This window comes from Cicer arietinum, chromosome 5, assembly GCF_000331145.2.
Source record: "Cicer arietinum cultivar CDC Frontier isolate Library 1 chromosome 5, Cicar.CDCFrontier_v2.0, whole genome shotgun sequence".
Classification (NCBI taxonomy): domain Eukaryota; kingdom Viridiplantae; phylum Streptophyta; class Magnoliopsida; order Fabales; family Fabaceae; genus Cicer; species Cicer arietinum.
Window position 1 is genome coordinate 61,906,543 of NC_021164.2, and position 16,714 is coordinate 61,923,256.

The 16,714-nt window shown below is 27.1% G+C and overlaps 1 protein-coding gene across 1 annotated transcript; it reads left to right on the forward strand.

The window, feature by feature from the left end:
• The first annotated feature begins 7,911 nt into the window (after positions 1-7,911).
• Positions 7,912-13,987, forward strand: LOC101512543 (amine oxidase [copper-containing] zeta, peroxisomal-like). Its single transcript, XM_004501825.4, has 12 exons — positions 7,912-8,320; positions 9,344-9,453; positions 9,610-9,915; positions 10,633-10,745; positions 10,862-11,192; positions 11,319-11,534; positions 11,638-11,874; positions 12,043-12,228; positions 12,427-12,567; positions 12,851-13,119; positions 13,350-13,431; positions 13,572-13,987. Exons 1-12 carry the CDS (start codon positions 8,143-8,145, stop codon positions 13,704-13,706), a joined length of 2,304 nt encoding a protein of 767 aa, XP_004501882.1. The 5' UTR covers positions 7,912-8,142; the 3' UTR covers positions 13,707-13,987.
• The last annotated feature ends 2,727 nt before the right edge of the window (positions 13,988-16,714 follow it).

The window sequence follows — 16,714 nt, forward strand, 5'->3', positions numbered from 1 at the left end:
AAAAAAAATATTTGAAGAAAAAAAACATAATTAATTTGAAAAAGAATTTGAATTTAAGGATGAATAAATGAATTTATGCATGAGATTCATCGGTAAGTCACATAAGAGCTTACAAATGCTTTTGTTATAGGCAAAACACATATTGCTTATTTAGTTATTTATATAGCAAATAATTTATAACGTGTAACTTCGAATAGCAAAGAAAAATTACAAAGTAATAATTCTTCCCTTACTAGCTTATATAGTTTTTTTTTTATTAGTTTATAATATTTTTAAATGCATCTACTTCAAGTACTGTTATTTTGCATTTATTAACAGCTAATTTTTCCGTAGAGACTATAAGGCATTAAGATATAAATGCATATTGGTTCTAACTTGTAAGCAGTAGTCACTGGTGCCATGTTTGTATTTGTAATTTTATATAATATGTATCATATTTATATATATTAGTTTATCTCACCTACCTAATATTTTTGGAGTTTCTACCTATTTAATATTTTTGGAATTTCTGTTCGAAATTAAAAATTGGATTTAAAAATTATAAAACCTTAATATTAAAATTTTCAAAATTTTAATATTTGATAGTGGATGATGGCGTCTGGTAGACTGCAACCACCATCACAATCTCAGTGTTAAAAAATTGAAACTGGCTGTTTATTATATGCATAAAGTATAAATATAAGATTTTAAATTGTTCAATGTGCAATTAAAAATATTAATATAAATATTATGATATATTATAAATAAAAAATTAAAATGATCTTTAATTGGATATTCTATACCAATATTTTAGTTGCAATCTTTAATCAACGGCCCTAACTAGTAGTGGTATCTTCCATTAAGGTTTTATCAACTTGAGCTAAATGGCAAAAATTTATATATTTTAAATATTTGCAATTAAAGTTCTTTGTGATTCATAAATTGCCTTTTGTTGGTTCTCACAAGGAACTTGGTATCTTCCAAAAAGAGATAAATGCATTAATATTAAATATGGACGGCTTCCTATGGTTAATTTTGTCACAGTTTAACTCAACCAAGGCAAAGGATGATGGCTGTTATAATTTAATTAAGGGAAAATTGCACTAAGTAGTTTGTTAAAACGTCACTCACATTACCTCTTTTTGATATTATCTTTATTTTTTCTCTTCATTTCTTCTCTCCATTACTATAATTTTAAAAAAAAATTGAAGTGTATAAAAATATTTGGATCCACCAAATATGACATTATTACATTTGATATTTCTAAAACTTTGATAATAACATATTAGAAAAAGAATAAAATAGAGAGAACCCTAACTCCTAATTTTCTAATAAGTACTAAACCTTCCTTGAGGTCTATCACTAAACAGTTAATCTAACAAGTTTAAAGGGACGTTAGCAAAAAAATTAAGAAATGGATTTTGGGGAAATCGTCCAAGAGAGATGTTATTATAATGTTTTATTATGCTCTCATCACGAAATTATTTTCTTAAGTTCACCATAGCGGTGCTATTTAGTAGTATTAGTTATTAAAAACAAAATTTGTGATTTAAGTTATATACAGTAATTATAATGTTTTATTATGCTCTCGTCATAACTAGCATATCATTCAAAATCTTTGATGTTAAAAAACATCTCAACGTGTATTTCTCATCACTATTTTTTGGACCATAATTTATGTTGAGAGCAAAACTGCAATAGATTTTGAAGACTAAAAGATTGATTTAAAAAATATTTAATTTTTATAGACTAACAATTACTATAAATTTTGTAAATGTGATGAAATAAGATGAAAAAAAAAATGCAATTAAGTCATTTAAAAAACACGATCTTACATGTAAGGGAGACTCTGGCACAAATTCAAATGTACACAATTTGGATTTCTGTGGACTTAAATCCTCTACATTAGATACACAAGGTAACAATTATGAGGACATGAGATACAGAGAAATTATGTAATTATTACTAAATATACTTACATGAAAAAGATAACGGGTTATAATTATGAAATTTGAAATCTTTAATATAATATCAATTGAATTAAATTTATTATCAAACACATTTTCAGAGTTTTTATCAATATATCTTTTTTTATTTATTTATTTATTTCTCCAAATACTCTAGTTTGAAAACTAATTTCTCAAATATCTTACGTTTTTTTAAAATATGAGGTCATTTCTTAGGGAAGCGACCACCTGAAGCAATTTTTTTGAAACTCAATAGAAGGTTGTTTTTTTGGGAAGCTACTTCTAACTGAGTAATAATTTTTTTTTTTTTGTTATATTTTAGTATTTGTTTATTATTAGAGTTATTAATTTAATTATTTAAAAAAAATACTAATAATAAATTAAAACAAAATACATTAATAAATTATAAATAAATTTTATATTTTAATTATTATTATTATAATTATAATTAAAATGATTAAATTCTATTATAAATTTCAAAAAATATAAATTAAATGATAATAAAAATTAAATAATAATAATAACAATTAAATAAAAAGAAATTTATATTAATAACATGAAAATGAAAGGAAATACAATAAATTAGCGATAAAAATACATTATATTTGAATATATTACTTCCTCAACAATTATTATATGAATTTAATATATTCATAAATAATTAAATTAATAAATAATTAAATTAATAAATAATTATAATAAATAATAATACATTAATAAATAAAAATAATAATATAATAATAATTTTCTACTTACTAAATTGTACAATTTGTGATTAATCAATTTGATACTTACTAAATTTACTACTTACCAAATTAGACAATTTACAATTAATCAATTTGTTATCAAATTGTACAATTGATTAAATTTGTCATTAATTTTCTCATTTAATAGTAAAATTAATGATTAATCACAAATTACTAAAATTAATTTTATTATTAAATATGATTTGGTAAATTGATTAATTTTTCTATTAATTTACAAATTCATTTAATATTAAAAAAGATTGATTCATGTGATTAATAAATTGAATCTGCATTACCTTGTCTGTTTTTTCATATTTATTCAACCACATTAATTTTGATATATATATTTTGTCACATTATCAATCACACGAATCAATTTTTTTAATATATTAAGATAAAATCAAGTAATATATTGTATACTAATATATTGTTAACTTATCTCAAAAGATAAAATCAAATTAAATATATTCATTTTTCAAAGATATTTTAAAAATATCTATATATAAAATGATTAAATTAAGTTCATTTTTTACTTTTATTACTTTTTCCAATCACACGAATAAATTTTTTTGATATTAAATCAATTTGTAAATTAATAAGAAAATTAATCATTTTACTAAATCACATTTAATGAGAAAATTAATTTTAGCAATTTGTGATATATCATTAATTTAACCATCAAATGAGAAAATTAATCTATTGTACAATTTGGTAAGCAATAAATTGATTAATCGTAAATTATCCAATTTGGTAAGTAGTAAATTAATTTTAGCAAATTAATTAATAAAAAATTGTATAATTTGATAAGTAGCAAATTATTATTATTATTATTATTATTATTATTATTTATTATTATTTATTAATGTATTTATTATTATTATTATTATTATTATTTATTAATGTATTATTTATTATTATTATTATATAAATTTAATATATTAATAATTATTTATTAATATATAAAATTCATATAATAATGGTTGAGAAAGTAATATATTCAAATATGATGTATTTTTATCGTTAATTTAATGTATTTTATTTTATTTTCATGTTATTAGTATAAATTTCTTTTTATTTAATTGTTATTATTATTTAATTTTTATTATTATTTAATTTATTTTTTTCAAATTTATAATATAGTTTAATCATTTTAATAATAATAATTAAAATATAAAATTTATTTATAATTTATTAATATATTTTATTTTAATTTATTATTAATATTTTATTTTTTAAATAATTAAATTAATAACTTTAATAATAAATAAATATTAAAATATTATAAAAAATATTAATTAATTAAAAGTCGTTTTCTAAGAAACGACGTTCTATTGAATTTTAAAAAATTTATGTGTGATCGCTTGGTAACCACCTCTTACTTGAAAAATAAAATAAAATATTTAAAAAAATAGTTTTCAAACAACTAAAGCATTTGAGAAAATAAATAAAAGAATATATTGATAAAAGAAACTCACAGCTTCAACCAGAAATTAATCTTCAACCACAAATCCAACTTCAAAACCAAAATGAGAATCTGATTTGGAAGACAATTGACGACGGGTTATAGCGGTGAAAGAGGCATCTTCTTCTTGTTTTGGGAACTGAGCTGATAGCGACAGTGGATGAGATACAAGATCTAATGGCAGCTTCAAAACAACCACTCACTTCGAGACAGAACACACCTTCAAAACTATCTTTTATATTTCATTTTTCTATAATTCTTCTATCTTTTCAATTTAATATAGCTCTATTTGTATATACAGGATTTACTGAACTCATGGATAAAAACATTTCATATTCTAAGTATAATTTATTAACATTGATATCATTATAACTTTTAACGAGAGACATATAAAAGTAGTAAAATTATTTAGTAGATAATAATATATTAATAAAAAAAAATTATTTATAGTTTTTGCCTTAATGATGATTTTAAGTCCAATTTCTAATGGTTGATTGTAATTATTTTTGTTATTTTTTAATTATAATATTATCGATTAACTAAAATTATGTCTTAATTTAATTTGTCTATAATTTTTATATATCTTTTATTTAAATATAGCTGAGTTGGTGTATATAAGTAGAGATGAGAATATGGTTGGCCGTCTCTCAGGAACATATGGCCCCCGCCTATATATTTTATTAATGTTATTTTTTATTATTATAATAATAATAATATTTCTTATTTTAAATTCTATCAATTATGTGATCACTCAGTAGTCATTTTATATTCCATAGTCGTTCCATATTTGGTAGTTGTTTCATATTCGGTAGTTATTGAATTGGTCAATCATTAAGTAGTTGTTCCATATTTGATTGAGAGTTAATAATTGGTGCGCTTGTTTCAGAAAAAAAAAAAAAAAAAAAAAAAAAACCTATTCTTTGAAATCAAAATTATTTTTTATGGTTTAAAGGATGTTTGTTTCAGATTTTTTAAAAATTATTTTGTTAGAAAAATTATTTTTTGTTTCATATATATAGATATGTACATTGATATTGGTATCTGAAGAACATCATGTGGTACGAATATAATATTTAAATGTTTTAATGTGAATAAGACTTTTAAATAGGCTTCCAGTCTAGGTCTCATACTCTTAAAAATGCTAGGTCATACTAGAAAAAAAAGCCTGTGATAGGTCGTATGTCAGACTTAAGCCTAAAAAAATAATCGTAGGTCAGACTCAAGTCTTTCAAAGGCTGATCTGACCTATTCTTACCTCTATATATAAGGATAAGAAAACTATTGATGATAAAACTATTGACATTAATATATTTATTATAATTTATTAATATTAATTTATACGAGACAAATTAATTTTTATTTACTTTACTTTAGATTAATATTTAATATAATGAAAAAAAATTGGACAATGATATTTCATGCGTGTTTTGTCTACCATTGCTTATAATTTTATAATATATTCACAATTTTATGAGTTGATATACTATTTTTTAAAATCATATGAAAAATAATGTTGACTTTACATAAATCAGCTACATAATACTATTGCAAACACAATAATATTTTGTTAGTTTTTTTCATATGTAGACAAAATGTTATAAATACTATAAAAATTCACACACTAACTATGACATTTCGAATATAAATTTAATATATGATGTCAAATTTAATAATTTTTAAATATTTTACTAGTTGAAATGAAAAAGAATAAGAATTATAAACCAAACATGATACCAGGCAATTCGATTTTAAACTCAATGTTTGATTATGAAAAAAGAAATTTAGTGTAAAGAATGTATAGGTGTCTATGGATTAATTTAACCTTTTTGTGTTATTTGATGAACATCACATCAAGTAAGCCCATGTTGTCCTGTCAAATTTGCTTATTACTACTTGTACATGTTTGGATTTTATCAAAAATTTCATAAGCAAATGTAGATCTCCCTATCTAACTTCCACCTACTTATCGTATTGGATCCCACTGATAAGCCCCTCGCCAACAACCCATCTTTTTTATTTTATTTTCATTTCATTTTCCCCTCAAACTATTGTCCTTTACACTAAACTAGTCACTACTGCCACCACTCTCCACCTCACCCTTATCTTATAATAGAATTACTGACTGTGATTTGTAACATCTTTTTTAGAGTGTCATTTGTAACCTCTTAGCATATGTTTAGTTCCAACGCATGCAAAATTGATTTCCTTTGATCATTTTTTTAAAATGATTTTGTTCTTAAAATTAATTCTAATTTGCAGTTTTTGTATCTAAAACTGATTTTTTTTATTATTCATTTATTTATCACTCTAAATGTATATAAATATAAATTATTTTATTTTCAACACACTTTTAATTTAAGTTAATTTTATATAATCAATTAATTCAAATCAATTTTTATTATTGCAAAACCAAATATACACTCAGTCTACTGGCCTTAATTTGGTACCCTAGTTGGAGTATATAAAATGTATTATACTAGTCTAAAATTTATTTTAACTTATTTGGTTCTTCTCACGTAGAAATAATTTTTTCTTTATAATTAATTATGATATCGAGTTAAAATTTTTGGATTTTGACTTTAAAATTAATTTTTAGTCTCGAGTATATCACTCAACCAATTCAGTACATGAATTTTATCAAACATAAATTACTTTAATTTTAATTCATTTTTTTTTATCAAAAATTAATTCTATAGATTTAGTTTACGGATAGTAAACAATTTTGATAATCTATAATTTAGATATTATTTTTTAAAAATTTTTAAAAAATTATAAAAAAAAAAATATTTAGATTATTTTTAGATGAGTAAAAAAAAAGATTATTTAAAAAAAAATTATCGCAAACATATACAAATTTTCAAAAGTGATAATTTATATGGTATATTCATCAATGAGACATCTACGGGTACATTTGGTATTTGAATTAATAGGTAAAACAGTTTTTTATCTAACTATTTTCCATCATTTAAAAATTATATAGTCTAAATAAAGGGTCTCTTGATATTTTTCATTGTACCTTTTATTTAATTACTCATAATTATGTTACATAAATTTTTGCAACCTATAATAAATACTACCATCAAAATATAAACTAATTATTTGTCTTTTTTAGTAAAAGGATTCAAATTATTAATAAATATAACATTACAATTCACTTTTGTAATTCTCACAATTTTGCCTAGAGATGTTATATATAGAAATGAAGATAGTAATAAAATGAATATTATTTATCAGCAGTCACGGTGAAATAAAATTTAATCTTTTTGAACTTTTATAATTTATAATAGTTAATATGGAATATTTTTTTTATAAATAAAATATAAAAAAATTAATATAATACTTATAAACAATAAAATGATGTCTTTCTAAAATACAAAAGTCGATAAATATTTATTTAATTCACAAAAATAATTATCAATTTAAGAAACAATATATCAAAACATTATAAACTCATTTCAATTTTTTTTTTAATTTCTTACGCACATTTGTTCACAATTAACTTTTGTTAGTTAATGCTGAATCAAAGATACAAGAGGTATGTTTTTATTCGTGAGACTGGCCGTGATTTGTAACATCTTATTCGCAATAATAACCATTTGTAACATCTTATTCTCAATAAAAACATAATAACTATTTCAAAATAAATAAGAAAAGTTAACTAAAAAAGGAAAAAAGAAATATATACGAGAGTGAAGTGTAAAGGTAAGAAAAAAAAAAGGAAGGAAAAGATTGAAAGAAAAAAAAAACAGAGACACGTGACTTGAATTTGGCACTATAAATGTAAGAGACTCTCGTCTTTGAGTGTAGCACGGCTTGGTTCTTTCTTTTCCGGTGATTTCTTCTTCCTCTTTTTGTCGTAACTGTATTGGAGATTGACGTTGTGCGCGGTGGAAGAGAGGAAGAGGGTGAGTTACCCTACCTGCATGTCAGTGTACTGTCTTGATACCTATTCTGCTCTTAGAATTGGCGAATTAGCGAATCCTTTACAATGGCCTCAGCTTCGCAAAAGACGACGTCTCCTCCTTGCTGTCCCCCCGGCGACTCTTCCCGCTTAGCTGTTTCCTCCATCGTTAAGCCACAAGATCGCATCGCTAATAACGTTGCCTTGATTCGCCCTCTCGATTCGCTTCCTGAATCTTCCACCACCAATGCTCCTACTGCTAAGGGTATTACTTTTTTCTTACTCTAAATTTCATTCTATTCTTAAATAAATATGATACATAATACTATATGACACAAAACTTACTTGCATTTCTTTATATGATTCTTGACTTAACTAATCATAGTTTCTTTAAATTCATAATTTTCTCAAACTCTGTTATAACCGCACAATGTGTATTTTAATTTAAGAATCATAAGAATAGCGTGTAATAAAATGTACCTATGTTTTTTTTCCTATTATATGATTATTAAGTTATTCATATGTTGAAGGATCGTATAGGTGGCAAACTTGCATGTTACTATCTATGTATGTATAAGTTAGATAACTTAGATTCATAGATATGAAAGAGTAGTCTTGTTATGTTTTTATGCTATATATTATTTGTAGTTGGAGTTTTCATCTATGGCTTTTGAGTTGGATTTTAATATCATCGAATTGAACCCCTGATTCCAATTTTCCTTACTCTATCTTGATATATTATGTTTTTTTTCTTCCATATCAGTTGTTAATTATTCCCTCCATCCCTATTTATTAGACACGCTTTTTACTCATTTGTTTTTGGATTCATTAAGACACACCTATTTATTAAGAAAAGTTGGCAATGTAATTAAAGTGTATAATTTGTGTAGGACTATTACTAAATTAGCCTTTGTGTATAGATTCCTTCACTGTTAACATTGATAGTATTAACAAGCGATATATGTAGAAAAAGAGTAATAAATGTATCTAGAAGTTTGCAAAGGGTCTTATATTTAGAGACAAACAAATGTGAAATATAAATAAAATCTTAGCTGGTTGCTGATTGCTACTCCTATTTGTTTACAAGATGCTGGTTTAAGTTAGGATGTTGCAAAAATTGTTTTTGTGTATGTGTAGCCAATCAGATAACTGGATATGGTTCTTATAACTTCTTTTTAAAGTTGAGTTTTTTTCCTCATTTGTTTTCAAGTTGTTGAATGTAGGTTCTTTTTGATTTCACTTGTTTTACAGTGTTTTCTGATATTATATTTGCGGTGATGTTACACAGGAATAACTTCACTGACAAGGCCTCAGTCAAGTCATCCTTTGGACCCTTTATCTGCTGCTGAAATATCTGTGGCAGTGGCAACTGTGAGGGCTGCTGGAGCCACTCCAGAGGTTGTTAGCTGTACTATGTGTTTTTTGTTTTGGTTTAAAATAATATATATTTGTATATTTGATAGTTTGGATATTGTTAGAGAATGAACTTTGTGTTGAAGAAGTGATTACATATGATGTGTCTTCTCCTCCCCAATTGTCTTTTATACCTTACAGCTTAGAGATAGTATGCGCTTCATTGAAGTAGTTTTGCTGGAACCAGATAAACATGTTGTTGCACTGGCAGATGCTTATTTTTTTCCACCTTTCCAACCATCATTACTTCCTAGAAGTAAAGGAGGGCCTGTAATTCCCACTAAGCTCCCTCCGAGATGCTCTAGACTTGTTGTTTACAATAAGAAATCAAATGAGACTGCTCTGTGGATTGTCGAATTATCACAAGTACATGCAGTAACTCGAGGTGGCCATCATCGAGGAAAAGTCATTTCATCACATGTTGTTCCTGATGTTCAGCCTCCAATGGTATGTTGATATTGTAATTGTGACTTATGATTTTATTTTTAATTCTTGTGTACATTTACAGTGTTTTAAAAATAGATATGAAACTTTTCAATTGATTTTGCCCTGAAACTTTTGCACATAGAGTATGAGAAACAATTGCAGATTATGCAGTATAAATGGAAGCTGTATCTTTAGTTCTACGACTTGCCTTTACCTATGTGTATAGAGTGAGGCGAAAGTTTCCTATAACAGTATTTAATATCAAAGCATATTAAAATATTAAAATGCAACTTCAATGTTCTTGTAGTATTTCTTGCTATCCTTGCTATTGCAGTTTTTCCTTCGCTTGGCAGTTATAAGGATCAAGTGTAGGGATGGCAAAACAATCCCAGACTGTTGGGCCTGTTTGTATGCCTGCTGATTTTATCAGTTAGACTTTTCAACCCTTTCTTTTTGCAAGAAGTTGATCCATATTTTGATCAACTTATGTTTTAAATAGAGTCTCATTCTTTATGTGTTGGTTTTTCATCACGTAAGTAAAAGGAAATAATGTTTGGTCTCTCAGATTGGCAAATCTGAAATTGGATGCCCAGATTTTGTTATGAAAGATAATCAAAATCGTGTAGTATTCAAAAGCTGTTATTTCTACATGGACGTTCATTTTACCCATATTTGCTATGCTGCTACAGTTCTAATCTGCCACAATATTTAATTCCATAATATCCTCTTTATCTTTAGGATGCTGAGGAATATGCAGAATGCGAGGCTGTTGTTAAAAGTTATCCCCCATTTATAGAGGCTATGAAGAAAAGGGGTATCGAAGACATGGAAGTTGTTATGGTTGATCCCTGGTACTTCTAACTGGATGTCCATTGTTGATAGCTTTCTTGTCTGTAGACATTGCTATATTTTTTTTTTTGTATGCATTTTCTCTATTGAAACTTTGATCTGCATAACTCTGCTGCAGGTGTGTTGGTTATCATAGTGAAGCTGATGCTCCTGGTCGAAGACTTGCTAAACCACTCATATTTTGTCGGTCTGAGAGTGACTGCCCTATGGAAAATGGTTATGCCCGCCCAGTTGAGGGAATCTATGTTCTTGTTGATATGCAAAACATGGTGGTGATAGAGTTTGAAGACCGTAAACTTGTTCCTCTGCCCCCGGTTGATCCCTTGAGGAACTATACTCCTGGTGAATCCAGAGGTGGCTCGGATAGAAGTGATGTAAAACCCTTACAAATTGTTCAACCTGAAGGTCCAAGCTTTCGTGTCAATGGGTATTATGTTGAATGGCAGAAGGTAAATGTTCTGAAGTCAAATTACTTATTGATTTATCTTGGGAATGTCAAAAGAGTTGATGCAATATAACTATTAATTACTAAATTTGATATCTTACTAGTGTCTTTGTTTTTTCTCTGCTGACAGTGGAATTTTCGTATTGGATTCACACCCAAAGAAGGGTTGGTTATATATTCTGTTGCGTATGTTGATGGTAGTCGGGGAAGACGGCCTGTTGCTCATAGGCTGAGTTTTGTGGAGATGGTTGTGCCCTATGGAGATCCCAATGATCCACATTATAGGAAAAATGCTTTTGATGCTGGGGAAGATGGCTTGGGAAAAAATGCGCATTCCCTCAAAAAGGTTTTAGACTTACATTTTTTATCTCTTGTATTTGTATTGTTTGTCATCTTATTCTTTTTGACTGGATTCCCCATTTGTCTAAAGTCAAAGTTTGTTGTTACAGGGATGTGATTGTTTGGGCTACATCAAATATTTTGATGCCCACTTCACAAATTTCACTGGTGGAGTGGAAACTATCGAAAATTGTGTATGTATGCATGAAGAGGATCGTGGGATTCTCTGGAAACATCAAGACTGGAGAACTGGCTTAGCAGAAGTCCGAAGGTCTAGAAGACTTTCGGTTTCTTTTGTATGCACAGTGGCCAACTATGAGTATGCATTTTTTTGGCACTTTTATCAGGCAAGTAGGGTATCATCCTTTTAAGGGAGAAACAAAGTAATGACATTTTGAATTGATCTGATTTCAGTTATTGCATAAATTCACCAATATCCAGTCCCCTGTTTAATTTTTGCTTGAAGACCTGTCAGCATTGTATAAATTGTTCTTTATTTGCTTGTGTTGTTCCAGGATGGAAAGATTGAAGCTGACGTCAAGCTAACTGGAATTCTCAGCTTAGGAGCCTTGATGCCTGGAGAATATCGAAAATATGGTACCATGATTGCACCTGGTCTATATGCTCCAGTTCATCAACATTTTTTTGTTGCACGTATGGACATGTCTGTCGATTCTAGACCTGGTGAAGCTTTGAATCAGGTAACTTGAATTGAATTACTAAATTTTACTTTTCTATGTTTGCTATAATGTTTCTTCTATGTAGCCAATTTTTCCCAAATAACCGAGTTGGCTACTTTTATGTTTTGTTTTAAATTTTGCATATGAAGAGCATTCACTGTGCCCAATAAAATATACGGCTTGGCTAGTGCACATTCTTACTCTCAATATATTTGTTAGGTTGTGGAGGTCAATATGAAAGTTGAAGAACCCGGTGAGAATAATATTCACAATAATGCATTCTATGCCGAAGAGACTTTGCTCAAATCTGAATCGGAAGCAATGCGTGATTGCAATCCTTTGACTGCTCGGCATTGGATTGTACGTCTTCCTCAATCTTCCTCAATCTCTATCGCCAACTTCTGACTAAAAATTGTTATAATTTAATACTTTGTCAAACTGTTGAATTCTTGTTTGCAGTGGTTTGAAAATTATTATTAGTAAGATTTTAAAAAAGTATGGTTTCCTTCTGATTGAAGTAAGCAGTGTCGGAAATTCAAAATAGATGCCTTAACATGGAAAACTAGAGCTTTAATTAATTGTGTTAATCCACGGTACTAACAAATTTTGACTCCATGAATTAACTCTGGTAATAACTTTTCAGGTAAGGAACACAAGAACTGGCAATAGAACCGGACAATTGACCGGCTACAAGCTGGTACCAGGCTCAAACTGCTTGCCGTTGGCAGGTTCTGAGGCCAAGTTTTTAAGAAGAGCTGCTTTCTTGAAGCACAATGTTTGGGTAACAGCATATTCACGTGATGAAATGTTTCCTGGAGGAGAATTTCCCAATCAAAATCCACGAGTTGGCGAAGGATTAGCTACATGGATTAAGCAAGACCGATCGTTGGAAGAAACTAATATAGTTCTTTGGTCCTCTCTCTTTCTTTCATTTTCTCTATCTCTTTTTCACACACACAAATACCTGAAATTGGTGCACGAATAGCATGCTCGGGATTTTTATTTCATAGAGTATTACTTGTTTTTATTAAAATAAAACCCAAATTTGTTTCCTCGATTCCAATCTCTCCTCCGAGTTCACTTTATGTTCCCTAAAATGTTTTCACATTTTACCTTCTCCATATTGACTGTGTTATCTTCAGGTATGTATTTGGAATCACGCATGTTCCTCGTCTGGAAGACTGGCCTGTCATGCCAGTAGAACATATTGGTTTCATGCTCATGGTAATTACGTGGTTTCATCTGTTTCAATTTTTATTTAATTTTTGGCGACTGTGTTTCGTTATGATGTTCATTTTCCGTGATAATGTGCATCTAGAGCTTTTCCAATTGTCTGACATATGAAGCTCCCTTCTTGTGTGCAGCCTCATGGATTCTTCAATTGTTCCCCTGCGGTGGATGTGCCGCCTAGTTCATGTGAAGCGGAATCTAAAGACAATGACATCAAGGATAATGGTGCTCCCAAGCCAATTCCGAGCGGGTTAGCATCAAAGCTTTAGGTGCTTGTCCCATTAGAAAATTATGGCTTCCTGCTGCTGATACACTACATATGCAAGTGCTATTTTGGCACCCACTGAAACACCAAGTTGAGCAGATTGTATTTTTTTAATCTTCATTAATATTAATAATCAACCTTGGACCTTAATCCTGATGTTCTAGTTATGCTGGGAAAGTTGGCTAGTAATATTCATTACATTTGTCTATGTACCTGAGAGGATTGTGTTATCAAATTTGATGTGAAAGTAATGCTAAGCTTAAAATAAGTAGGCTGTTATTATCATATTATTGAGATTCAGAAATCGCTTATCTGGTGGTGTTACTGCGTTTGCCTTTTTTTCTTCACTCCAGTATATCTCTGTTGATCAGGCAACTATTTGAGAGTTTTTAAATAACTCTTTAGGTACATAAATTATATATTATTATTATTTTATAGTCACTTAAATTATACTGTGCAACGTGTCTAACTAGTTTGGATTTGATTACAAAGCCAATACTATACTCCTCTCTCAGAATTGGTAACAGAACTCTTTTTAAAAATAATTATGAATAAATTTAAAACTGTTTTTGACTTATAAATCTAGTTTTAAAAAGTGATTATTTTTTATGAAATCCCGGTTTTCAAAACCAATTATGGACAAAAAATTGGTTTTAAAACCAATATTTTGAGAGGATTTTACTTTGCACCTACAGCTATACCTGCTACCCAAGATACATTGAAAGACAATTGTATCTTTTTAGTTTTGTAAGTTTTAAATTTTCAAAATAAAAATTATATTTTGAAACTTTTCAAATATAGAAAATTGCAAAAGTTTCGAAAATTCTGAAATTTTCTATTTTGGAAGTTTTGAATTATTTGAAAGTTTTGAAAATTCTAAAAATTATCATTTCGAAACTTTTAAATATTCTAAAAATTTTATGTTTTTGAACTTTGAAATTTTTTATTTTGAAAAACAAGTGAAAAAATTAAAGATTTTTTAATCCAATTCCGCTTTTCAACTGTATTGTGCATTTTTTTTTATATAACAGCGAAATTGAAATATTCAATGCATTATATCATATAAAGTTCCGTGATTATAAATCAAAAACTAAAATTAGCGAAAAATACATTTTAAAAGACGGTTTATCTTTTCAAGAGATATTGATACGTTCAAATTAAGGAATGCTTTATGTACTTCCGAGCTTATTCGCTTTCTCTTCGTAACCATCTTCACAAATCACAATAATAAAAACGGCAAAGAATTAATAATTAAAGTCATAGATCACTTTAAAGCCAAAAAATCTGTTTTCATTCTGTAATTGATGAAAGGGGTGTCCTTAGAATATCAGTTTTTCTTTATTCGCTTTGAACATAGTTAAAGAATCAAATTAAAGTATGTATAGATTAAAAAACTACGTAGTTTTGTACGAAAATATAGAAAAATTTTAATATGGACAATGGTTAATGGTGATTTTTATTTTCACAACAGATATAATGATTTAAATTATATCGATTTAATAAAAAAAAAATTTATATATCTCGTATTGAATAGATATCATCAAATTACTTATTAACTAAACACTTGATTAAATGATCATTATAAATTGAGTCTAATTCAAACTTTAAAAATTGACTTGTACTCCCTCTCTCTCACAAGTTGTTTAAAGTTTTTGTATATATATTAATAAATATAACAATTAGAAAGAAAAAAAAAAGTAATTTTATCAAACTAACAATATTAACTTTTGGTAGAGTTTTCATTATTGTTAATACAAATTAATAGTATTTTATAATTATGTATAAGTAATCATTGAAGGATATTATAGAGAAAAAATAATTAAAATGGCAATAAAAATTGTAAGTAACATTTATTTTAAAATAATTTTTATATATTAAAGTGACACTAATTGTGAAGCAAAAAGAGTAATTAAGAGGAGAGACTTACCATGTAATAATATATTTTCAAATAATCTTGTCCACATGGGACATTTAGCACACTCCAACTTAGCCTTGTCCTAAACATCTAGAGAGTGATCTCACATAGTAATCTAATAGCAGATGACAAATATATCTTAAATAAATTTTAGTATCATTTTAGAATTTGGGTTGAGTATACCTCAACGCTTACAAAATCTATTTAAATGATATGAGATAACTCCCACTTATAAATTCATTTATAATATTGGATCAAATAAGTTTTTGATCCTATAAATATATCATATTTTACTTTTAGATTTTTTAAAATTTTTCTTCAAACAATATAGTCCCTCAAATATTTTGTAAGTCAATTCATGTGTATCATTTAAATTTAGAAATGATTTTTTAAAGTATATTTAGAACATTATAAAAATCTCTATATGAATTTTTAAGAGTTGAAAGCTTTAAAAATAATATTTAATTCATCTTTTATATAAAAATTCAAAAAATTTATAGAAAGAATTTTTATATTGTTCTAAATATACATGTAAGAAATAATTCAAAAAATATAAAATAATTAATTTTAAAAAATTAAAATTATTAACGAAAAATATTTAAAAAATCATTTTTAAAGAAAAAATTCATAGTCTAAATACGTATATATTTATAAAGAGAAAAACTTATTTAACTCTCTAACAACTCTCTTATAGTACATGTTAATCGCTAAATGTCAAACACAATCGTTAAAAAGTTATTTTGTAATGATTCTGGAGGGAATATGTCTTTCCAATCGCACCTTACAATCTATAAATCATTCGTTAATTACCTTCTGACTTGAGGTTGTAATTATATATATTATTTTCCACATATTTGGCCTAATGATTCATCATTATTCCCAATGACAGTGAAAATATCTATCTTCGAGACATTGTCTTTCATTCGTATCATGTCCCCTATGGCAGGGTCCATATATTTACTCTAGAACCAAATTAATGCTATGAGAGGTTAAGTTCAACGCATCACTTTATTAACATTCTATTCAACCCCAATTAATCACCACGCATCATTGTTGTCTACCTAATTTCATTTCACTAGATTCCTTCTCTTGAGCTC

Bases quoted from the DNA above. Each gene is read 5' to 3' on its own strand.
- LOC101512543 (XM_004501825.4), top strand. From the start codon at position 8,143: ATGGCCTCAGCTTCGCAAAAGACGACGTCTCCTCCTTGCTGTCCCCCC. The intron at 10,746-10,861 runs GTACTTCTAACT...ACTCTGCTGCAG, and splicing joins GTTGTTATGGTTGATCCCTG to GTGTGTTGGTTATCATAGTG. The intron at 12,229-12,426 runs GTAACTTGAATT...TATATTTGTTAG, and splicing joins CTGGTGAAGCTTTGAATCAG to GTTGTGGAGGTCAATATGAA.